Source organism: Phycodurus eques, chromosome 16, assembly GCF_024500275.1.
Source record: "Phycodurus eques isolate BA_2022a chromosome 16, UOR_Pequ_1.1, whole genome shotgun sequence".
NCBI classification, from domain to species: Eukaryota; Metazoa; Chordata; class Actinopteri; order Syngnathiformes; family Syngnathidae; genus Phycodurus; species Phycodurus eques.
This window is the reverse complement of record NC_084540.1, coordinates 21,828,827-21,853,035: the sequence shown is the minus strand read 5'-3', so window position 1 is coordinate 21,853,035 and position 24,209 is coordinate 21,828,827. Positions and strand designations below refer to the sequence as shown.

The 24,209-nt window shown below is 46.0% G+C and overlaps 2 protein-coding genes across 2 annotated transcripts in view; one reads left to right on the top strand and one right to left on the bottom strand.

Moving 5' to 3' along the window:
• The window catches only part of LOC133415148 (coronin-7-like), a 93,404-nt gene extending 72,879 nt beyond the window's left edge, over positions 1 to 20,525 (bottom strand). Inside the window, 7 exon segments of the mRNA XM_061700978.1 lie at positions 9,878 to 9,928; positions 14,571 to 14,647; positions 17,114 to 17,303; positions 17,680 to 17,750; positions 18,382 to 18,462; positions 18,838 to 18,934; positions 20,234 to 20,525. Of these exon segments, the coding sequence (XP_061556962.1) occupies positions 9,878 to 9,928; positions 14,571 to 14,647; positions 17,114 to 17,303; positions 17,680 to 17,750; positions 18,382 to 18,462; positions 18,838 to 18,934; positions 20,234 to 20,293 (627 nt within the window). The 5' untranslated portion in view covers positions 20,294 to 20,525.
• Positions 20,123 to 23,611, top strand: LOC133414532 (Golgi apparatus membrane protein TVP23 homolog B-like). Its single transcript, XM_061699956.1, has 7 exons — positions 20,123 to 21,072; positions 21,198 to 21,266; positions 22,050 to 22,194; positions 22,303 to 22,392; positions 22,558 to 22,683; positions 22,760 to 22,888; positions 22,967 to 23,611. Exons 1-7 carry the CDS (start codon positions 20,969 to 20,971, stop codon positions 22,982 to 22,984), a joined length of 681 nt encoding a protein of 226 aa, XP_061555940.1. The 5' UTR covers positions 20,123 to 20,968; the 3' UTR covers positions 22,985 to 23,611.
• Positions 23,612 to 24,209: the final 598 nt, after the last annotated feature.

Sequence of the window (24,209 nt, the reverse complement as noted above, 5' to 3'; positions counted from 1 at the left end):
CTTCTCATAATTTCCCCTCCTCCAATAACTAACTGTTGCCTCGAAGCTTTCATCAAGACTAAAATCTGTCTCAGTTTTTTCATCCGTGGCCGATTAGTCTTTCCAGTAGTCGCCGGGCGTTTCTTCTTCTCCTGTCCCCCGTCTTTATGGTCCATTAAAATTTGGTTTTGGCCTTACAGTTCACAATCATGAATAGCATAAGACACGCGCCCGGCAAACGGTTTTGCTTTCATGTCAGTCATTTGTCCAAAAAAAAGTCCCCAGAATTTCAGAAGCCACGTAGCTAGTATGCTAGCAGTACATGCTAAACGTGCTCTTGTCTAAAATAGAGGCATGAGGTCAGAAGCTACGGCAATGACAACACGCCTCGGTTGCAGCTGTAACAGCATGAAACTGAGACGGCGCTCTAACGAGCTCACTCTGCCGCTTCAATCCAGTCGGCTTCTGTTTTAACAACATTGAAAAAGCGGGAACGTACAGAGACATCTTTAATTCACCCAGAGGGCTGTTACTGCCATTAGGCTTCACATTTGCTTTGCAGGCGGTCAGTTTTTCCCCCTCTGTGTCAGCAAATGAACAACGCTGTAAAGCTGAGGTTTACCGAGGGTATCTGTAAGCCAGGTGGACCGTTCTTACACCAGACAAAACCTGGCGCCTCTGGGGGGGACTCGTGCTACAGCGACTGAACCCACTCACCAGTTGAATATATTCCAGCCACAATGAGATCTCCAGAAAACGTTTTCTGTACTCTTAATGAGAAGGAAACGAATTGGGGAGCTTGGTACTAGGGTTGGGCGTAATACCCAGCTCTGTTGATGATCAGGTCTTGAAGCAATTGAGGCAACAAAATGGAGTGCACTATGGCGCCCAAGTGGTAAGCACATCTGCCTCACAGTTCTGAGGTTCGGGGCTTGAATCTCGTCCCGGACTTCCCGTGTGGAGTTTGCATGTTCTCCTGTGGGTTTTCCGACATTCCTAAACATGCATTGAAGACTGTAAATTGTACATAGAGGTGAATTAGAGTGTGAATCTTCTACAGTCCAGAGTGTACCCAACTTCTTGCCCAACCAAAGACAGCTGAGTTAGGCACCAGCTCACCCACGACCACTCTCAACTAGTTTGCGGCCTGAGCGTCAGGTAGACGTGAGGTCCACCTGTGGCACGACAACAATTCAAGGTAACATTTACTCTGCCCAATATGTCACAGGCATGGAAGGTTGGGCAGTCAGATTGACCCGTTGCTCGAGTGAAAGAGAATAGCCCGGGTTTACCAAGGCCAGCGGTTTAGCACACAGGCTAACGTAGTTAGCACGTCCGTACCTATACTGTGTTTATTCATTTTCTGGGGTGAATCTGAAGTGCCATACGGGCCGTCATTCATTGAAGCATGGCGCTAAATGCGGCCGCAGTCAAACATCCAGCCAGCCAACACGGAGTCCTCAGGGGCTGCGCTCACCCCCTCCCACGGCCCTGGAGGGACAACAGGTTGGACCCGACTGCACCGCACTGTGGGTGGACTGATCGGAGTGCGGCGTGCCTCCTGGCAGAGGACACTCACAGAGACAACCGGCCAAGGTCTGAATCAGAACACTATACGAAGTTCCTGCTAATCATGTTCCAGGAACACTGGATTTTGGTCCAAAAGAAGCACTTGGGAGCCAGATGAGATCTGTATTGGATTTTTGATGATCTCTGGGGTTTGCTGACGGTTATTGCGGTGAAAGCATCCTCGAGTGATGTGGGCCAGTTCTTCAAAGCTTAAACGTCGGATCTGCGGGGTAATGACAGAGGAGGCAGCCGACAACTGCAACTGCAGAGTGAGGCAGCCGACAACTGCAAGGGCGTGCCACACCTGGAGCTGATGAAAATCCGCGCGCTAGACCAGCTCTGCACCGAAACAAAGACATGATTCTTTGGGTAGCTCCCTTATACAGGGAGGCTGGACCACAGTTAATCGTCCCCACACTGTCGAAAAGACCGCAAAGCCCCTCAGCCACTGCCCAACCAAGCCCTCTCATGCTTATTTTGCATAGCGGATATTAAAGTTGGCGGTCCGAAGTCCCCTCCCTCCGACCACATCACAGGGTCGTCACATCTTCAAAGTTCGCCCGTGGCCTCGTCTGACTGAAGATGACTGCGATGTGCCGAAGAGGCTCGTGTCATTTGCGGCCTGAAATACTGCAGTGCCACGTCGACGCTTCAAGAATAACATTCGGTTTTGCGAGCGTGTTGATGATTTGCCCTTTGTGTCAAAGAGTCGAGGGTAGATGACTTTCCTGCTTGATTAATGACCGCGTCAACATAATGCTAACAAGCGTTTAAATTTCCTGAAACTGGGCGTATTGCTTCACAGAGAACTCCCAACAGACTTCAGTGTTTGCGCGATGACCACACTCGCAAGATTCCCTCAAAACGTAAACGAATTAACGGTCGCACGAAACCCCAATTTGGCGAAAGGCCTGATTTATGGGAGAAAGGAAAAGGACACGTAAGGCCGGCATCAGGGCCCCTCATGTTTGTATCTAATTTCTTGTTATAGTTTGCCCTCTTTCTTTGACTGGCGACCACAATTATTCATCCTCAATGCAGGTATCTAGGAACACCTGTGCACCACTTTCTTCACTTGAGAAAGACTGCACCTGCACTACAGCACAATATCTTTTTTGTCCGAAGTCACCACAGAAAGAAAATATTTTGATAAAGCCGTCTTCCTTGGACTTTGAAATCTTTGCGGGTGTCGATTGCCAGTACTGAATTGACCCAACCGCAGTGACACGACACAACAATTCCACTGCTCATAGCAAATATCAGGAGACATATAAAGCCCTTTAACAAATATTAAAACAGTTCCCGGGTATCTTAATAATACATGATAATACCCCAACGATCCAGAGTTAGAACGGACTTTTCAGACTTTCGAAACAGCCCTGTTCAAAGCAGCTGGTTTTGGGGGGGGGGTTGTCCTGACTTATGCAAATTAGCCACACCCCACGCCCATCGACTGCGGCCAGACAGCTTTGCCCGAGCGTCATTCATCTGCGGTCTGGACGCAGAGTGGTGAACGTCATCAACATGGCGCCATGCCAGGCAGCTCGCGAGGACCCCATGAGTAGACCGCGGGGCCTGTTCGAAAACAAGCTCATTATGATGGGACATTGAGATTTCCTCGTAATTTTGTGGAAGTGATCATATGAAAATGTAAACACTTCGAGATTTTTCAAAATAAAAATCGTCGTGACACCGTAGCTCCGCCCCTGGTAGTCATGGTGAGTTGTTCATAAAGGCGTTTTGAAGGAAAATGTGTTTCCATTTTAGTCGTCATAGTGATTGAGACAGAACCGGCAAAACGGAGTGATTTTAACTGGAGTGCAACAAGTGGATATTTACTTTGCAAAGACTATTTGTGTATTTGATGGAAAAACGGCAGATTTTGTAGCTTATATTACGACACATGAGAAAGGGGCTTAATATCTCCGTTCGGTGCCACGCTGAGACCGGCCGGTCTGCATTTCAGCGGCGTGGCTTAGCCAAAGGCCGCTTAGCTCCTACGGTACCAGTTGGTGACTTTCCCAATGGGAAATGTCCAGAAACAATTTCCCGTCTTCCCGACAGCCAGCACGATGACTTCCAAAGTGGGAACGCTGAAGAATCCAATATATTAAGACACCGTTGCCTGAAAGCACTTGCCGCACCTCATTCTTCATTTTTATTGATTGACTGACGATTACGCTCGAGGCGGATTGACACCTCATCCCACAGATTTGGCTGAGAGCAGCCACTCTTCCTGCTACTTAAATAGTCCCCTAGAGGTGCAAAGTTTGGATAAAAAAAACACACATACGATTGCAAAAGAAGCACACGTCTGTCAAAATGACGTGAAAAATCATGTCAGCGTCATGATTCATTTCTTTGCCCTTCCTAAAGATTAGGATGGAAACTGTGTAAATTGGGTCATTACTCTGTGGGATGAGCTCATGCACCGAGCAGATGGTGCATACTTATTTCATGGCAGTAAATGACTACATAATAATTGCATATACAATTTGCAAACTGTGACTATTTGTTGACGTTGACCCCATCACTAAAGCGTGTGACTGACAGTTGACAGACATATTCACATGTTGCCGAGTCCTGCCTGCAGCTGGAGGAAAGAGCAAATTGTCAACCATCTCTGTAACCAGCTGTCACCCACATGTGGGCTGGGAGGCCCTTAAGAGCAGCCAATACTTTAATGAGGCCTCCGCTCAGAAACAACACACGCGTCTCTGGCGGCTGGCCTGCACCCACGTGAGCGAAAGCCCAGAGCGCACAAACAAAACCTTTCGAACAGCTCCATCACGTTGGCCCGGTAATTCCAGGAGACGAACGACGGGATGAACAGGGTCCGTTTTGTCGGTGGAAGATGTTAACTGACCAGTTCAGATACCGATTCGACACGTTCCCTGAATGGGGAATTTAGAAATCGGCACATTCGTGGTTTCGTGTCATCGTCTTTGACACGCTCTCTCTTCATCATTGTCCATCCATCCATCTACTGTACCGCTTCATCCTCACGCGGGTCGCGGGCGTGCCGGAGCCCATCCCAGCCATCTTCGGGCGAGAGGCGGGGTCCACCCCGGACCGGTCGCCAGCCAATCGCAGGGCACATAGAACTAAACAACCATTGGCGCACACATTCACACCTACGAGCAATTTAGAGTCTCCAATCAACCACGCGCGCATGTTTTTGGGATGTGGGAGGAAACCGCAGTGCCCGGAGAAAACCCAGGCAGGCACGGGCCGGGATCTGAACGCCGGTCCTCAGAACTGTGAGGCAGACAAGCTAACCAGTCGTCCACCGTGCCGCCTTCGGCATTGTATCGAGTCAAAACTGGACCATTTTTCAAAACACAGAGCATTGAAAATATTTGTAACTCACTCAAGATGTGGGGGATGGACTCCAAATCAATACCGTTCAGACTTCTGTTGATTGTTCTTGAAGTGAATGAGGAACTGTTGATTCAGTCTCAACTTGTTTTCTGTCTGAAGACGAAACAACACGAAATCCACGCAAACCCCCGCAATAGCACAAAACTGCATTCCGAATAATCAGAGAAAGATTCTCCTAGCCCATTAAAACAACGTTTGAAAAATAACTATTAATTGATTGTCAATTGTCCCTATAACGATTCAAGAACATTTAATGAAGTACAAATGCGTGCAGCTACGCCATGGAGACTTTGATGAACAATTTGGAATTAAGCAGCCTGTGATTCTTGGAATGTGCTCCTGTCTACTGCCATAAAAGTTCACATTTTCACAGTGTTGACTCCACATCCCCGCACTGTTAGCATTAGGCCTTACAAACTGTAAACACTCACATTTCTGAGGGAGGTAAAACGCTCATTGGAATATGTTCTTCTGGGTACGGCAAAATACCGAAATGTTTTTACGGCTGGGAAAGGTATTTTTCAAACTTCAGCGAGACCGATGTCAGGTTTTACGTCTATTGGACATACTGCACCGACACACTTCCTTGTATTTGGCTGTAAAATATGCCAAGTCGAGTCAAGTACTTCATAAAAACACTCACAGCGGAAGTCAACATGAGGATATCTGAGCATTTCAGTCCTTTAGCTTAATGATAATTAGCATTTATGTTGCAGCGGTATAACACTAAGCGGCACACTGAACACAAATGATGCAGCAACAAATGTAGAAAGACAATATCACGGTCCTCACAGTCGTATATACTTTATCCTCTGCAAAACAACTAATATTAGTGCCGTACCGATGAGCTCGGAGGAGTTGAGATGTCTCAATGAACGGCATATCCATCTGTCTGTCTTATACTGCCTCCGGTTGGCCAGAAAGAACAGCGCAATGGCCATTCAATGAATGAAGTGTGACAAAAATGGTGGAATTATTTTAAATGGTATTCAATTATGTCATTACTGAAAGTTGTTATCAAGTAAACTATCATCAAGTGCTATTTTTTCTTTTTGGGGGGCAAGGCTGGAGGTGACGCGACCTGCAATGAGCTCGCCGAGCATAGACCCAGACAGAGTCGCTGCGCTCTCTCCAATTCATCTAAGGACATCATGGACACATGAACCGTAGTGGACTCCAAATTTTCCAGGTGAGGAATCTGCTATGAAGAGCCACCTTCCAGACAGCTCACGGAGGGTTACGAAGGACGGCACCTGGAGTGACGCTTCTTTTTCCTGGCCTACGTACACGAGTCAAACCGCTACGCTTTTCATCGGCCCTGCACCGTTTTCACTCGCTCGTGTACTCCGAACCCGTTCCAGTCTGTGGTGCGCTCTAATTTCACCCAGAGCACCAGAAGCTCGTGCCAAACAGAAGGAATCGAGGACCCCAAAAGTCCGGCAAACTGTTTCTTCCCCCCCACCCTCCGTCTTCCCTTTCTGCCAGCAACCGCAGATCGACGGCTCTGCGGCCAGCGCCGGACCAAAACTATGAGGGGTATTTTCAGGACTGTAATTTTAGGAACATGTGCTATACGCACAAGCTCACACTTGCATAAACAATTGAACAGTCAGCAAACGCAAAATAAAAACAATAAAATACAGTAAGACAACATAGAAATCAAGGCGCATATCCTTAAAACCTAATACAGTGGTGCCTTAAGATGCGAGTGAGTCAGCAAACTGCGGTAATATTCGTCGTTTTTCGCAGAAAATAATGAAAATATGTTATATGTTAGCATTAAGCTAGTGGATTGAAAATCCTGTGGCTGTTTTCAGCACACAACGTGAAATTCTCTTTTTGTTTATGTTTGTTCCCTTCTATGGTGAGTTTGACATTAAACCTCGATTGGATGTGGCAATAAATAGCTTGAAGCTTCTTTTTTCCAAGAATTGTTCACTAGCTGACAAACCGCCGCTCGTTGTGAATTGAGCTGAGTTCGCTACCGTCACAGTGCTCGTATGTCAGATTGTCACAAGTCAAAGTTAAAAAAAAAAAAAAAAAAAGAACATCGAAACGACGTCTTGTATCTGGAAAAAGTCGTATCGTACGTGTTTGGATCGGGAGGTCGAGTTAAGATGGTCGCTACAAGGAAGAAGACGGTGGAGGAAAAAGTACACGAATAATCAAAATACAGCAAAACAAAGGTTCCTTTGTGTTGCTACGAATACATTTCTGGTGAGATCAGCCTCTCCTCAGACATGAGGACAGTCCTGGACCCGAGATGTTCCCAAGTGGCGCCATCGAGCCGTTTCATCAGATGGCCGTCTTCTACCACTTACGTTTCTCCAAAACCGGTGGATCGTGGTGGCAGTGGTAGAATATGACCAGTCCATCTTCATGCCTTCATGTCTGTGGAGTATTTTATTTATTGCCGCAGTTGTTGGTCGCTGATCATATCTGTCTGGCAAATTAGAAGTATTCCAAATGTCGCCCGGAATTCTCATCATGGCTGCGAAAGCCCGAAACAGACCAGTCGGGACCAGATGATCGCAAATTGTCTCTCAGTTGTGGGACAAAGCCCAAAAGTCTTCCAGCGACCTAAATACAACCGTCTCTATGACCGTACTCTTACACACTGTACTGATTACAGATGGCAGCGTACACCGAGACCTTAATTACCCGGCGCAGTCTTATTTCCCATAAATACAGCATGAGCGAGGCCATAATTACAGTCTATATTTACACCACCTGGCTACGCGAGACGCCAGTTCAGAGCTGGCCACCCGAAAGGAACCATCCGCAATTCATTACATTTCCATCAAGGGAAGCGGGAGACCGGTCGCCACAAATGGAGTGTCATGATCTTGGACACCTCGTCGCCGAACAGAACTTTCCGAGGCCATTAGCGGTGAACGCAATTATGCACCAAAGCTGAGCTGCTTTCGCCTCGTACGCCGCAAACGTTAGCGCTCGGCGAGAGTCGGCCCGTGAAACGCAGCCTTGCTGAGGTGTCTCGTAATGTCTCAGTTTGAACTAAGATTCGTGAAGCATAAAGGCTGTCGGCTGTAGCTGCGAATATGGCGGAATGATTTCCATTGTTTCAAAGTGAGCTTTGGTAAAACGCGACGAAATATGACATATCCATGTCAGAGATTTATAAAAGGACTTCACCGCTCAAACGCATTTTTTCCGGCAAATGTCCCTCAACAAAATACACCGGGGGTCCTCCGTTTACAACGGAACTATCACACAGTGGATATAAAAAGTCTACACACCCCTGTTCAAATGCCAGGTTTTTGTGGAACCAAAAAAAATGAGACCAAGATAAATCATTTTCAAACTTTTTCCACCATCAATGTCACCGATAACGTCCGCAGCTTAATTGAAATCCTTTTCATTATTTATTTATTTTCGAGACGCAGCAAAAACAAACAGCTGAGATAATGTGATTGCACAAGTGTGCACCCCCTTATAACTGGGGATGGAGCCGTGTTCAGAATTCACCAATCGCATTCCAACTTTCGCACGCACCTTCCCCCGTTTCAAGCGCCTCTAATTAACGCTAAAAAGATGTCAGATGCTCCGGTAGGCCTTTCTTGACATTTGTTTTGCTTTCTATCAGAAGGCTGAAGGTTTTGCGCTAACACTGACTGCTATTTGGTACCGTTCCTAATTCCTTCCACCTTGACTGAGGCCCCAGCTCCAGCTTTAGAAAAACAGCCGCAAGGCGCGATGCCGCCTCCTAAATGCTTCACTGTCGGTATAGTGTTCTTTTGGTGATAGACCGGAATGAATGGTGAGCTTTAACTGGGTTGTTTTTATTCAACTAAATGTAACGTGAGCACAAAAAGGCCCAAATGCACAATGCTCCTTACAGCTACCAGTGAACCAGTACTGAAGTAATGCATAGAAACCAACACTTCATGCTCCGCTACACATCTAAATGACTTGACGAATCACATTTCCCTGCGTCAATCTCCGCACCTTTTTCAGCCCATTTGAGCAAACGTTAATAGGGAAGTGAGGGAGTCGCGCACATCTGATCTTCTTCAGACATTTCTGCTTTCAGACAGATCTCAAAATGAAGCCGCCACCTGACTAAGCAGAAGCAGCAGACCAAAGCGGAAATATATCAAGCCTCGAATCAATTTGATTTGGGCTGAGGCCATGTGGCTAGAACAGAGGCACTCAGACAGCGTTTGCTGACTCAGCGGGCCACGCCGAGCTCCCTCTTTGGTCGGCCGAGGCTCACGAGCGAGCGGGAGGACGAAGAACGTCGTGTTATTTATTTATTTATTTTTTTAATTTTTGTAACTTTACAGTTTCGCTGCAGAAGACTCGAAAGCCACATCTCCACCGAGCGAGCACAGTTAAGTCCAGCTCGCCACAGGACGGTTTGGAACAGTAAACCTCGACGGGTCCGTCATAGTAGGGCGACGGCGTGGTGTAAGGAGAAACGTGATGCATTCTCGCAATTTCAAACAGGTCTCAGGTGTCTGTGACAGGTTTTGTCAAAAGAATTACATCACATTTGAGTATTTCTTTTCTTGCTAACATCAGCTGTTTTTCGAGCCTGGCTCGTCTCACGCAAAAAAAAGTGAGCGCATTTCAATTCATTTCAATTGGGAAGAGTGATTTGATATACGACGAAATTGGGTTACAAGCTCGGTTACTGAACAAACGAAACTCACAAGTCGAGGCACGGCCGCATGAGCGAAATGTAAACAACAAGGGAGGTCTTCCGCTGAACGCCGCTTGGATCAGCGTCGTAGATCTCGTCTTTGCCAAGCAAAGCGCAAACACTCGGCGCGTTTTAGCGAGTCGTCGCTGATGGGCGGGTGCAGTTTTCATTAAGCGGAGGGAGCGGCGCGAGAGGAGACCGCCGCGGTCGGAAGAGTTTCGCGTGATGACGGATGAGGAGCTCTGACTTTTAAAGTCAACCCAAAGTCGAAGAACCGATACTCACCTCAACTGCTTTCAGTTGGGCTCTCGGGTCAAACACTCGCAGCATCTTGTCCTGCAGGGATAACAGTAATATTATCAATTATTTTGTTTAATACACATGATGGGAAAAAGCCTTTGGGCCTTTTAATCAGTCAAGGTTTAGGCTAAACCTTGCACTTTTGGACAGTTAAATGCATTAAACCTTGTGGGAACACTTTGGGGAAGGCCCCTTTTCTGCACCAGCATGCACAAAACCAGATCCTTGAGGATATGGAAGAACTTGAGAGCCTGAATCTCACGCGGCTAAATATCATATTGCACTTTATCTGACCAGAAATACCCCTTATATTTGCGGTTCACTATTTCAGTTTTTTTTTCCTATTTGCTAAAAAACAAACAACAAAAACAAAAAATAAACACTATTTGCAGTTTCTATGCTCTTTCCCAAATTGCCCAAGATGCCAAAAGATGCTGGCAAAGCTTGCAATCGGTGTCAAGAAAGCATTTTTAAGTGGTACATCTCCACTCAGAGATGAGCTTGATATATTGGGGAGGAGCTACATTTAGCCTGGATTGTTAGTGGAAGTTACACATTCATTTATTTTTAAGTCATTCATTTTTAATATGAGCTTGAAATGATATGAAACTGTTTTGGGATCATCGTTTGTGGTATATTTACGGTTTACACGATTAACATTTTTAGGATACTCCATGCTAGCTTCCTCCCCCCTGTTGTATCTCAGACAACAGATCCAGAAAGTTTCTTCATCTATCAGCGTGATCGTACGCCGACTCATTATTAGCAATGACGCGACCTCTCGGCGAACCCCTTCCCCCGTCGGCTCCGGCATCAATCACAGCGGCCGATCAGAGAGCGGGATCCCGCCCGATTGGGAGGAAATGGAGCCTAATGAGATCCGGCTGTGACCGGGCCACGCGTCGCAACGAACGGCGTCGCTCGGCATCGTGTGACCGCTCGGACACAAGGCGGGCGCGCTATACATTCGCTCACGTCGGGCAAAGAGATGTGATGCCGTCGGGCGCGTTCTTTGAGAAAGAAAAATGTTACTTTTGATAACTGATGGACTGATTTTTTTTCTTACCTTCTTTGATGAACGTTATTCTTCAAGAGGATGGGTAAAGAGAGTTTCCCCACGCTAATCAACTCTGTGTGTGTGTGTGTGTGTGTGTGTGTATATATACAGGCAAGACCACCCACAGATATGATGCCCCTCAGCTGTGACCTAATCCTGAACAACATACATATTTAGTATGACAATATTTCCTTATGAATTGGTGCGTGGCATCTATTTATTAGGCGGTGGTCACTATTTGAGGGAAAAGAGTACCCAAGTTGTCAAAAGTCACTTTGAGTGAGAGAGGAAAAAGGGAGGCCTCCATTTGACAAGTATAATTTACTCATTCAAGTGATGCAATGCAGACAGACGGTGATTAATTGGGGCGTGGCATCTATTAAAGCACAGGCCAATATTGGAGGGAAAAGAGTACCCAAGTTGTCAAAAGTCACTTTTCCTGAGAGGGAAAAAAGGAAGCGTCCATTTGACGTGCAGTTTATTTAACCACGTGGACAACGTACCCGGAGATTAATTGGGGCACGGCGTTTATTAGAAGCCACAATTAGACGAAATACAGTTGCAAAAAGCTACTTTTTCTTTAGCCCAAAAAAGAGACGTCCATGTTACGTGCACTTTTTCTGCATTCAAGTGGCCAACGGTGTGGGCAATTCATTGGGGTACGGCATCTATGAAACCAAAGGCCACCGTTTGTGGAAATGCGGTGAGCAAGCTGCCAAAAGTCCCTCTTCGTGAAGGGGAAAATAGGAGGCCTCCATTTCATTTGACACGCAGCGTTTAGGAATTCAAGTGATGCGGCTGGCGATTCATTGAGGCACGGCGTCCACTTTCTGTTTGAGAAAGTTTTGCGATCGGCCCGCCATCTCCGGACGACAAGCGACTGTCTGCTTGCGCAAACACTCCGATGAGGGTCGGCTCACTTACAGATGTGTCCGTTGAGCAAACACACCCTCGGAAGCCCTATGACACACAACGCGTGTGTGTGTGTGTGTGTGTGTGTGTGTGTGTGTGCGCGCGTCCAGACGCAACAGCTGTTTAACCAAAGCGACAGGGTCTTACTCACAGGCATTTCTTAATGAGTTTTCCTCGCTCTGTGCTGTACACAATTTTCGCTTGTATGGAAACACACACAAAGAGGATGGGGGATCTTCAATCATGGGGCGCTAGCGCTCTTTGCTCCCCAAACACACTTTGCTGCCGGACAACCGGCTGCAGTCTCCCACGGTTACACGCCCGGAGGTGATTGGCAACTCGGGAGGAACCAGGGTACAATGCGGCTTTTTAACGCGAAGGTGGGGTACAAGCGGGCGCCGATATCTCGTCACACCTCGCAGCAAAACAGCAGCGCCCTGCGTGGTCCACTTCCTTCATTCGAATAAATCACGAATGGGCTCTTTCTCAGAAACATCTGGAGATCCAAACAAGGGCAGTTGTGATCCCATCATGACTCTGGGGTGGTAGCCTTCCCTTCTTTCCCCCAATATTTACCCAATGGGGCTTGGACCCACATGTGCGCAGGCCCTATTTGCTTTAATAAACCGGATTGGAGAGATCGAAAGGTGGCGTTTGGGTTAAATGACAACAGAGAATCTCGGTGGTCCCCGAGCGCCCAACCACCCCCCCCAGCTCTGATCTTGGCTTGTATTACCCCAACGTTTTGTTCAAGGTGCCACCTCCTCCATCGAGGCAGGCGGCGCTGACGAGGACGATTACCCCGTGGAGGTCAACGTCGTGACCGGGACGTGACCCGTGATGCTGACGGCCTCATTTGTTTCTTGTCACGGCAAAGACAAACAAATCGGATCGAGCTGACAATCAGAACGTGTTAAACGGACGGACTCGGGGCATTTCGGACGGACGTCCTTTCGGATTTAAGGGCAATTAAGACCATCACACGTCACTCAGTTACACTTCGGGGCTCATTTTCACGTCAATCAACGTCTGTTTGCGTTTGTGTCGAGTTCCACAGTTGACGTAAACTCGCCAACAGTGCGCGCCCTGTTTTCTACGGAAACCAGCATGTGGAGCTGAGGATTGCTGACTATTTGAGGAAATGCGCCAAACAAGAGACCAAAAGTCACTTTTCCTCAGGGGAAGAATACGTGATTTAGGTGCTAAAGTGAGAAAAGGTAGACAGCGATTAATTGGGGCACGGCGTCAATAAAAGTGTAGGCCACTCTTTGAGGAAACGCAGCAAAAAAAAAAAAAAAAAAAAAGGAGGTATAATTTAGTATAGTATATTTAATAACGTTTATGTATTCAAGTGGCAAATGCAAACAGAGATTAATTGGGGCGTGGCATTTATTAGAGCGGAGGCCACTATTTGATGAAACGCAGCAAACAAGTAGTCAAAAAAACACTATTTGAGGGAGTACGGTAAACAAGTTGCCGGAAGTCACTTTGCCTGAAGGGAAAAACTCAGGTCGCCATTTGCAAACAGGATTTGTGTGTAAAGGTGGATGATGCACACAGCGATTAATTGGGGCACGGCATCCACGTTCTGTTTTGCAATTAGTTTACATGAAATAGTAACCACTGGCGACTTGTTAATAATGTTCCTCGCTTCCATCTCGCTGCTCATAAAAGCCACAGCAGCTCGCGCTCTCCTCCCAAAATCTTAACAAGCGAGCGGAAATCCCTGCGAGCAACGCCACGCGTCCCTGATGACGCCTCGAATAACGGCCCACGTGGACACGCAAAAACTTTCGCTCTTGCGGCTTTTCCCAATCATAATGTGTTCGTTCACCTAGTGTGCTGGAGTCAGGTGAGGTCAAAGCAAATCTTCCCAAACTGACCATAACATGTTTATGCTTCCCCCCACTTTAGAAAATAATTCCAATAACCGATCCCGGATTGCTAATCTGTGCGATGCAGTCTGTGTACATTTTGGAGGGAAGTCATCCCTCATCATGTTTTCATGGCGTTCCCTAACATTTTGACAGCGCCAGCAACCTGAATTCGTGTGGCTAAACAGCTCCATCTAGTGTTCAAATACTGCAATGGCAAAAAGTAGAGTGAACATTCAACCGAGGCAACCCGGGCATATTTATTACGATTCACACACAAAGGATAGTGGAACCACAAAAGTTGATCACAACCAAATTTGGGGTACAAAATAATCACCTCTGAAACCTTTATTAACTCCACAGGAAACGAACCATGTAAAAATTTAACTCTCCTGTTATGTTGTGGGTCAAAACGACCCATTGCAAAGCTTTGTTTTTAAATGAGTGGGTGACGTTGAAAAGTGTAATCCGCTATTGCTTGAATCGGTTAGTAATGGGATTAATAGTGAGATTTTTTTCCCCCAGCCCCCAATGAAAATGTTTGTTTGTTTGTTCCTGACACCTTTGGATGATGAAAAACTGACCCATTGCAAACGTTTGGAACTGAAGTAGTAAGTGTCGTCGCTCAAAAAGTGTCATTAACGTTAAATATTGATCAAAATGCTGAGTAATGGCTTTAACACTGAATTGGAATTTCATTTTCAGTTTCTGATACGTTGGGATAATTATATAACTGTTTTCTCAATCGCTCTTGCCCTTGGGCAAATGACATAGAATGGTTTGTTTTCTTTCGCCACCCGAACGTCTTTGCCGCGCGGCGGCGGCTCGTGCTCACCTTGCAGGTGGAAGCCAGCAGGGAACCGTCCCGTTTCCAGCTCAGACTCTGCAGCCGCTCGCCGTGCTCCTCCAGAACTGAACACACCACACGGGGGGATCGTCATTATCGCCATCCGCATTCACAGAGGTCTTCGTAAAAACGCCATGCCAAGTGTTAGGATATGAAGAAAGACAACAACAAAATATAGCACAAGCCACATCATGAATGAATGAATGAAAGAATGCGTCCTTCCAGTTTGGGCAAGACCGCATTCACAGGTGAGCACAGCGGAGAGTCGCTTGCGTGGCTTTTGTGATGCTTCGCAGGAGAAGCCATGACATGTGCACTTGTTAACACACAACACTCCAACTTAAGGGGGACATATTATGGAAACATGACTCTTTATTGGCTCGTACGACAAATCGGTGGGTCTCTGGAGTCTCAAATCAAACAAGCAAGTCCATCTTTTGTTGCGTAAAAGTATTTCTAAAAATGTGTCCGTGAAAGAGACATTCTCAATTTTGCATAACTGCGACGTTCCGACGCGGCTCGTGCGCATAATAACCTCCCCCTCGTCAAATTCCATTTCTCTGCCCAGGACTTGGGCACTTTGCTGGGTGAAGATTCAGAGCCACTTTCAAGAGACAGTCTGAAATGCAGAAATCCCCACAGGTGCGAGGCCCCACGTCGAAGCCAGTCATGCACTTATTGACAAGTGCCAACTGCCGGAGAAAAATTCCTTGTGTGTTTTTTGGACATACTTGGCAAATAAAGATGATTCTGATTCTGATTCTGATTCTAATTCTGAAGTGTGCGGAGAGGAGCGGCTGAAGTGCTGCCTCCATGAGTAAAAATGATTTTATTGTCTTCACAAAGACTTTTTCTTTTTTTTTAACTCACACTCTGAGCTACACTTCCGCAAACTGAAGCCGCTCGCCTCGTCGCAACGCCCTAGCTCAAAGGCCGTCCCGGCCATTGGCCCAGTAGTGCTTGTCACAAACATGTTATTAAGACACCTGGGAACTGATTTTTTTTTTAAAAGCATAATATGTCTCCTTTAAGGCATAAAAAGGGGACATTTACAGGAAAACTTGTAGATATTTAACAATCCAAAGAGAAAAGGATCCATGGTAGCAAGGAGAGAAATCAGCAGGCAGCTGTCATGGGGTGAGGGGAGCCCCTTTTACACATTGTCCAACGTTTTTCCTCCCGTGTTGTGCGTTTATGAGGGCGCGTGAGTAAAAGTGTATGTGAGAACATTTCAGTTGTGTACGGGAATGCATTTCAGCAGCGCGCGAGAGAGGCGATCCTCAATGACGTCTCCCGTGTCGCCGTGGGAAAGCCAATCAATTCTTCGGTTCCGGCTCCGCCGCGGCCATTTTGTGGGTCTGCGTGTAAAAGAGGCTTTACGTGTGGCCGTAGCGAACACATCCTGAGGCCAGTGGTGAGTATTTGGAGGTGGTGGGGTGGGGGGGTTGATAATGGTGTGGGGGGGGGGGGGGGGTGTTTGCAAAACCAAAGGTTTACCTCTGCTGCTCGCAAACGTGGAGCCACAGGGCTGCAAAACGTAGGCGGCGTCAGTCGGAACGAGACCACAGCAACAACCAAAGAAAAACAACAACAACAAAACAGGACAACGACGACGACGACGACTCGCTTTCTGTCGTCGCGGACAAACAGCAAAGAAACACAACGCGAGTGCAAGACAAACACTTGCATGGACAAAAGTATTAGGACGCCCCGTGAAGTTCTGCGTCGTCAAGACAACCGGTCGTAGCTCGCAGCGAAAGTGCGCTCTTACAAGAATGAGGCAGCAGACGGGATCAAAAAGGACTTTTCGACCGCCGGCAAATGTCAAATGGAATGGCAGCGACACCGACATAATCCTCCAATTTATGAATTTACTAGAAATAATCTATCTTTGGTCATCTTTCAATGCCAACGACATACAGTGACAGGCACAACACTCAAATGCTATTTGACTAATTGGCACAAGGTGCATATAAGTATTATAAACCCACCTGTCGCCATTCGTACAATACAATATTGTATTGTATTTGTGTTCAACGAAACAGCACCAGATGTCCCACTGAATAAGCACATTTCGTGATTAAATTGAGACAATATCATCATTATTTGTGCATGTATACTTCTTTTATTTACATTCTTGTTTGGTGGTGTGTAAATCAATCTTTACTTAAAAGTTAAATACAACTGAACTGTACTTGACAAATATTAAATTGAAGTCACTGAAACATAAGGCTCAGTTTGAACATTTAACGGCGTGATTCTTCGCGCGCCACTAGAGGGAGCCACACATTGAGAACCATTCAGTTCCACTGTATTTTACAACGTTAGGTATCTTCCTCCCACATTCTAAGAACAAACATTTTGGATTAAATAAAGACTAAATTGGACACAAGTATGAATGTGGGTGAGCCGGTCTGTTTATACGCGCACATGTCCAACTCCCTTCGAGCGTCTCAATATTTTTGTCTCAATAGTCGACCTCCCGGATGGCTTCCGATTTTGCACGCCACAGCGGACAAGTCGTGACTAACCTGCGAGCGGCGCATCCCGGCGGTCCGTGTCCCAAACGAGCGGACCCTTGGCGGCGCCGACGGCCAGCAGCCCGGAAGAGGTCGGGTGGAAGAGCACAAGTTCCGGCCGTCCCCGGCCGGGTCCGAGGGTGACCTCCGGCGCTAGGGGTTGCCGCTCCAGCTCTGGTTGGCGCAAACGCCACAGCTTCACCTGCGAGGTCACGTCATACAAATAATACGGAATACGTGCAGCATCTTCGCCTACGAGGACTCCAATTTACAATTTACAAGTTCAGCCAGTGACGAGATGTTGCTGGGCCAATTGATTTTGTTGCGAGCCCAAATTGTTGCGAGCCCAAATTTTATATCCAAGCCAGCTTCTCATACACCGCCGCTGAAGTGAAGTGGAGGGGGGACATACACAATAATCAGACAACTATTATGAATTTATTATTATGTTTTAGAAGTTTTAGAAGTTAAGATTTTCGTCCATCCCTTGTTGCTAGGCAGAATTGAAGGAGTAGTGTCCTAACATCCACTATGAGGTAAAAAAAAAAAAAAAAAAGAAAAAGAAAAGTCGAGCTCACTGTTTCATCTGCAGAGCATGTTGCCAGAAGACTCTCATCAAACGGAGAAAAGTCCAAGTCGGTCACCAGATCTGACGGAGAAAGGCGGCACGTCATGGAAAATCAACTTTTTAATGGCTTTGACGACAAAAAGTCGGCTCTCCCACCCGGCGAGTGTCACATTAAACAACCAAGTAAATCTTTTGTCCTTTCACTCGCTCTGAATTTTGCTTTGACACACAGAAGGTGCGCTCGCCTCGCGGCAACACCCTGGCCCCGCCCACAGTCGTCATCGGTTAAGACATCTGTAGGCAACATTTCAATATTTTACCGAAAAGCCTTTTTTGCTTTTTCAGGCCTCTCGGAATAGTCTGGTGAATGTGCTATTTTCCATTTATAAAATTTATAAACGCGTTGTTGTGTAGTGTTTGCGGTGGTATTTAAAACCTTTTACATCTAGAATGTATTCTTTTTTCTTTTTTTTTTTAAATACTTGAACTGTGCATCTTTTATGAACCAGGAGTTTGTAACAGAAAACTGAATTGCGTAACGAGCTGTGTTCACGGCCATTTTCTGTATTTTGCCGAAAGCACATCACAGGCATGTTATTACCACTACCAGAGACGCGTTTTAAACAGTGAGGCGGCCGAAAGAAAGAAAAATGCATGATAAGTGTCTGTTAAATTTTGGAAGGATGGGGGGGAAAAAAAAAAAAAAAAGTACCAGAATGACAGGCGATCTGGCTGACGCTCCATCGTCCATCCGCCGCGGGTTTGACGGTCGTCACGCCCAGCACGCCGCCGCCTGTAAACACGTCGCGAGTTTCAAACGTGCAATAGCCGTCGGCGTCCACGTTCTCCGACGGCGCTCTCGTACATAAACATGGGAGACGTCTGGGTTTTACGAAGAAAAATCTGATTTTTTTTTTTTTCCCCTGCTCACGTGTTTGGTGGTTCCTCTTGTTGCTAGGCAGAATTCAAGCAGCACGCACTCCCCATCAAAGTCAAAACATTCACTAAGGAACTCCCAATTAAGCAGGTTTCTATTAAACTCGTCCATTACACAAGTGAACCCGCGCTCAGTTTTCAATACAATCCAGTGAACCTTGGAGCAACGTTGAAGTGAGCTGAGGCGCTTCAGCTCGATAAATTAGCGAGCGCGCCCTAAGGGATTTCTTACCGGCCCGCTCCGTGTTGTAGGCCAGCAGCTCGGCGCTGGCCTTGATGCGGTTTCCCTGGCAGGCGAAGGAGCCGCCGCGGACGTCGTTGATCCATCCCTGCAATTCCAAGAGGACACAAGCCGCATGTTGCAGCAATGACGCAACTCAGACGCAGGGATCGCCACCCGAGAGCTTGGCGTTCTTGTCTTCTCTGCTTGCCTGAAAAGCCTCAAAAGCACCCACCTCCATTCCAATATTTGTTCAATTCAATTTGACGGATTTATTCCCAGCAGTCTGTTCTGTTCTTTTCATTCGGTTGCGTTTCTCTTGGCTGCCACGTCAGCCTCCGCGCGTTGCCGTGTCAATGTGTGCGCTTCTTCAACCGATCCCATTTTCAAACACGTCCTCGCAAGGCCGACGAGCTGGCCCTCGATGACGTCGCCCTTTTCCCAGCCTCCGATTGGTCGGCCAGAACAAAACGTGTTACACGCAACTTTGAAGAACAAAACACTGCCCTGTGTCCAAATGAATACTAATTTAATAACCCCCATCTCTGGTGAGTATGACGTGTTTTATTGAAAATGTCTTTTTTTTTACGTTATTAGAACAGCAGCATCGCGCAATCGAGTGAAAAGGAAACAGGAAGGATTGAGCTGATGCTGAAGTTCCTCAGGCTGAACAAGAAGTGGAAGTGCACTCTACGTTGCTCAGCAGAGGCCTCTTCAACACTTGCATTTACATCCCAGTCAAACAAAAGTCCAAACTATACACCAATGGCAATGTATAGATGTTCTCTTTTAAAGAGGTGGACTTCATATAACCTTTCATGGATACATCAACACTCCCCAATTATGTTTGCATGTCGTGTCTAGGTTCCTTTTTCAAGAGTCAGAGTTCCTGAATTGAATTTCTGTTTTGTTTTGTTTCTTTGTTCGTTTTGCTTCATTTTAAAATAACTGCATGTCATATATTTTCCCACGGACGCGTCCCCGATTTGACAGAACTGCTGTGCGTTATTGACAACGTAATTGTTTCCAACGGGTTTGTAGGCAGCAGCAGCAGCAGCAGCAGCAGCAGCAGAGCGCCACCTGCTGTCTTTTAGATGGTGTGCACAGATCGGAGGACTACACACTGCACCTCTTGTCACATTCCTGGGATTTTGCAGCCACTATTACATAACGCGCCGAGGAACGCCGCAAGGCGTTGCAACCTGAAATAAATCCATTCTTGTCGTTAAAGATATACTGCGGGAAGCTTGTAATGGACGGCTGGCCGCAGCCTTCTAAATGCAGGAAGTTCAACACTACAAGGCAGCGTTGCCCACCACCCGCCCACCCAAAACACAGTCGAGTCGCGTACCGCGGCGATGCTAACGCTACAAAACGAGCAAACACCGCAAGCTCGTCGACGACTCACATCCTTCTTGGCGATTTTCGGTGTGGTGTTTTTGAACTTGGAGATCTTGAAGCGGTTCATGGTGCCCTCCTCTCTCCGCTTGACGTGTCGGTGCCTTCCGGGTGTCTTGAGTGTGGCTTGTGTCGGGCAAGCTGCGGCAGTAGCTCGGCTCTGCGTTCCTGACAGCTCAGCTTGGACCGTCAGGCGCTGGTGTCCGCTCGCTTCAATTACCAGGACGTCGCGGTTGGGCGGAATTGCAGTACAAACCTACGCTCGGTCGCGTGTGGCGCGAGGTGTTGGTCGTGATGAGTTCACTTACTTCTTGGAATTCTGGGCTTTATCCGCCTTGCCGTCCGATTGAATGTTTTTTGATATCGTGTTTTGACATACAACGCTGTGTAGTTTGATTGGATTGACTGTCCTTAACTTCGTGCTGAACGAACTATAACTTTACACATGACTTTCATGTATGTGGACGTGTTTGTGGAACGAAATCCGTGTTTACACTCCGCACTCAAATGTGCAGGAGACGTTCTACGGAAACACCCTTTGTCCAAATACTTGAAAAAAACATTTAATTGCGTTAAAATAGGTAATTCTGCAGATATAAGAATACTAAATGATAATAGTGGCATGTCTGAGTAACGAAAAGTCTTAACCTTTATAAGTACGTTTTTTGCATACATTCACTTAACGCTCTAATATAGTCCTAATGTAGTTTGTCTCAAATGATGTGCCGTAAGTACTTTTCCAAGCATGGCGGTTGATGTACGCATGCGCAGATCGTTCGCTTATAAATTCACTTCCGTGTGCAGTTTGGGACACCACAAGTACAAACCAACCTGTGAAAAATGCACCAGGTAATCGATTCAGAAACAACGCGTGGCTTATTTTCGAGCGATTTCCTGCACATTTAACTTAATACTCAGAACAGACTCAAATGAGCAAGATGGAGATGAGCTGTTTGTGTTTTCTTTCTCTCCAGAGCTCCCAAAACGCTCCTCTTTTTGGGGACGATGACGACAGGAACCTTGTCAAAAAAGTCCGAAGTCAGGTGAAAATGTCTTCCTATCACCAATTTCAATCCCATGATGCAATGCGCCGATATCGAAAAAGCGATGTATCACAGCACCGATGTACAATGCTTTGTTTGTATGCATTTTGCAAAAATACAGCCAGCTTATAACAATATGATAACATTCTGCCTTATTTATTTGTATAGTATTTATTATGGTTCAGTCCGGCACATTGTCATTATGCAGCAGCAATGACTTAAAGGGCCCATATTTTGACGATTTAGGGTTAGGGTTACCCTAACCCATAGAGTGACTCACTAACACGGCCATTGTATAAAAGTGTCAGTTTCATTTTTAAAAAAAAAAAAAAAAAAAAACACACACATTTATCTTGTCGTACGAGTGTCCAGAAAAGGCGCCTATGACAGCTACTTCTGTTTGACCCAGTTTTGTATCCGCTTTGTCCATATTTGGCTAAGTCCGCCCCCTTTCCTCTGATTTGCCTGCACTTGCGCAAGCACACGCATTTGTTATGTCGACAGCGCTGGCTCGGGAGCAGAGAGGTACGTGAAGATTTTCGCCGGTGATGTCGATAAGCTCGAGAAATTCCAATGAGCTGGTTTCAGAAAAAAAAAAAAAAAAAAAGTTTGGAACTCAGGAATGCGTGGACCATTTGAATTCATATTTCACATGTTTAGTGAGGCAACATTGAGACAATATTAGATCGCAAATAGTCGAAAGAGTTGGTTTGTCAAAATACGGGACCTTGAATGAATGGCGTGCCCCCGGGTCGTGTGCCAAGATCCTTTTCTTTGTTGCAGGCACCCTGTGGTGTCATTCCTGCATCTGTTCTTCCGAACCGCTGCCCTCTTGGTCTACTTATTGTACGACTACTACAGCAGTCACTTCATCGCCTGCATGGTCACCATCATCCTCCTCCTGTCGTGTGACTTCTGGACCGTCAAGGTGAGAGCGGGCCAGCTTTATTTGAGGTGAATGGAGGACTGTCTGATATTATGAATCAAAACGGAGCACAATTATCTTATATTTATATATATTTTTTTAATTTTATAGAACGTGTCAGGGAGATTGATGGTGGGCCTTCGGTGGTGGAATCAAGTCCACGAGGATGGGACGAGCCACTGGCTGTTCGAGGCAAGGAAGGTAAACTGGCACTTAGCGGATTTCGAGCCGCTGTTTGCGTAATGCAACGAAGACCTTGTTTGGAAAACAATAAAGATGCGTTATATCAGCAAAACGTTGAGTCGTTCAATGTAACTGCGTTTGAGAGAGGCTCCTCAAAAGTCCTTTTGCTGATCTTTTCAACAGGCTGACAGTTTGAACCGGACGACGAGCGCCGAGTCCAAGATCTTCTGGCTCGGCCTCGTCGTGTTTCCCGCCCTCTGGGTTGTCTTCGTCTTCAGCGTCATCCTTACCTTTCAAATTAAATGGCTGGTTAGTTTCTCCAAAGAAATATATGCCACGAAATGACACGTCCGAGTCGGCTTTCGAACTTTGCCTCCCTCCCCAGGCCGTTGTACTGATGGGCCTCGTGTTACAAGGGGCCAACCTGTACGGCTACGTCAGGTGTAAGGTGAGGGGCAAGTCCAGCCTCAGCAGCGTGGCGAAGAACTACCTCGGGGCACAACTCCTGAAACAGGTTTGCGACGTCTTCCCAATTCTGCTCAGTTCTTGACTTTTGAATCACGCTGACTTTTAACTTTTCGTTTGTTTCAAGGCTATGAGGACAACATAGGAGGTGGAAATTTGTGGACAAGTGCTGAATTTCTCGGGGGGGGGGTGAAGGTCTTATTTTTAATGATTGCTGCTGTTTGTTTAACTTAAACTTTGGATTATTATTATTATTTTGGTAATTGTGCAACCTCATTTTCAATATGCATCGACACACTGGGAATGGCGAGTGCACCTTTTTCCACCGATGTTACATCAAAACCAAGTATTGCACTAATTAGTTTTCCACCAGGAGTGAGGGAATTAACTGCGAAACGTTTGGAACAGTTTCATAAAACAAGAAAAAGCACAACAAATTGAACAAACAAGAAAAGTAGAGTTGCCATGGCTCTCAACCTTTGAGGATTACCATGACCTGGATGATGGAGAATCTACATCTTTTTTTTTTTTTTTTTTTTTCATATTTATATTGTGACAGCAAGTAAAAAAAAAAAAAAAAAAAGAACTTTTAATAACAATTATGTTATTAGGCTAACAATATGCTCAAATCCCGATATTGGGAAATGTTAGCATTTTTTTCCAAGTTCTTTCGGAACAAGGGGTGGCTGCTGATGGGTGATATTTTGACTTTTATCATGTGAAAAGTGTCACCTTGCTTATAATTTACAGTAATAAACCTACAGAAAACTGATACTTGTGACCGGCGCTTCCTTTTTCGTCCTTGAAAAACTAAACCGTACTTGCTAAAATGGGGATTAAAACAAAAAAATCGTTGCCACCTGTAGAGGGCAGCAAAGACAGAGTGCCAGATGACAACCAAGGTCAAAGAAAACTTGTTTTCTTTTATTAATTCAGTACGTTTAATGGAAGAATAAAATGTGCAGCGTTACTGTAGGTGTTGCAATAAAAGTGCTGCTGTGCTATTCATGCATTTGAGTGTTGCTCAATAACTTTACCACACGTGGCAAAAGTACTCGTCTATAAAAAAAAAAATGTTTTAAAACGACGGTAGTATTAGAAGTACTGATTCAATCCTCCACGTTGTAAAAAGTACACACTGTGAAATGTAATTAGACAAAATAAATTTTCACTGCTACATATAAATGCTTGTTTTGATAGCGTGCATACTGGGAAGAAGAAGAAAATGATCGCGTCACGTCGCATGTTGTTGTTTAAGCTAGCTAGGTAGCTAGCGTTGGTGATTCAAGATTTCAATCGATTAGAATCTCATCAACCAGGGTTGCTTTTTACCTCTCTAATTCCTTTTTTTTTTTTTTTTTTTTTTGGTG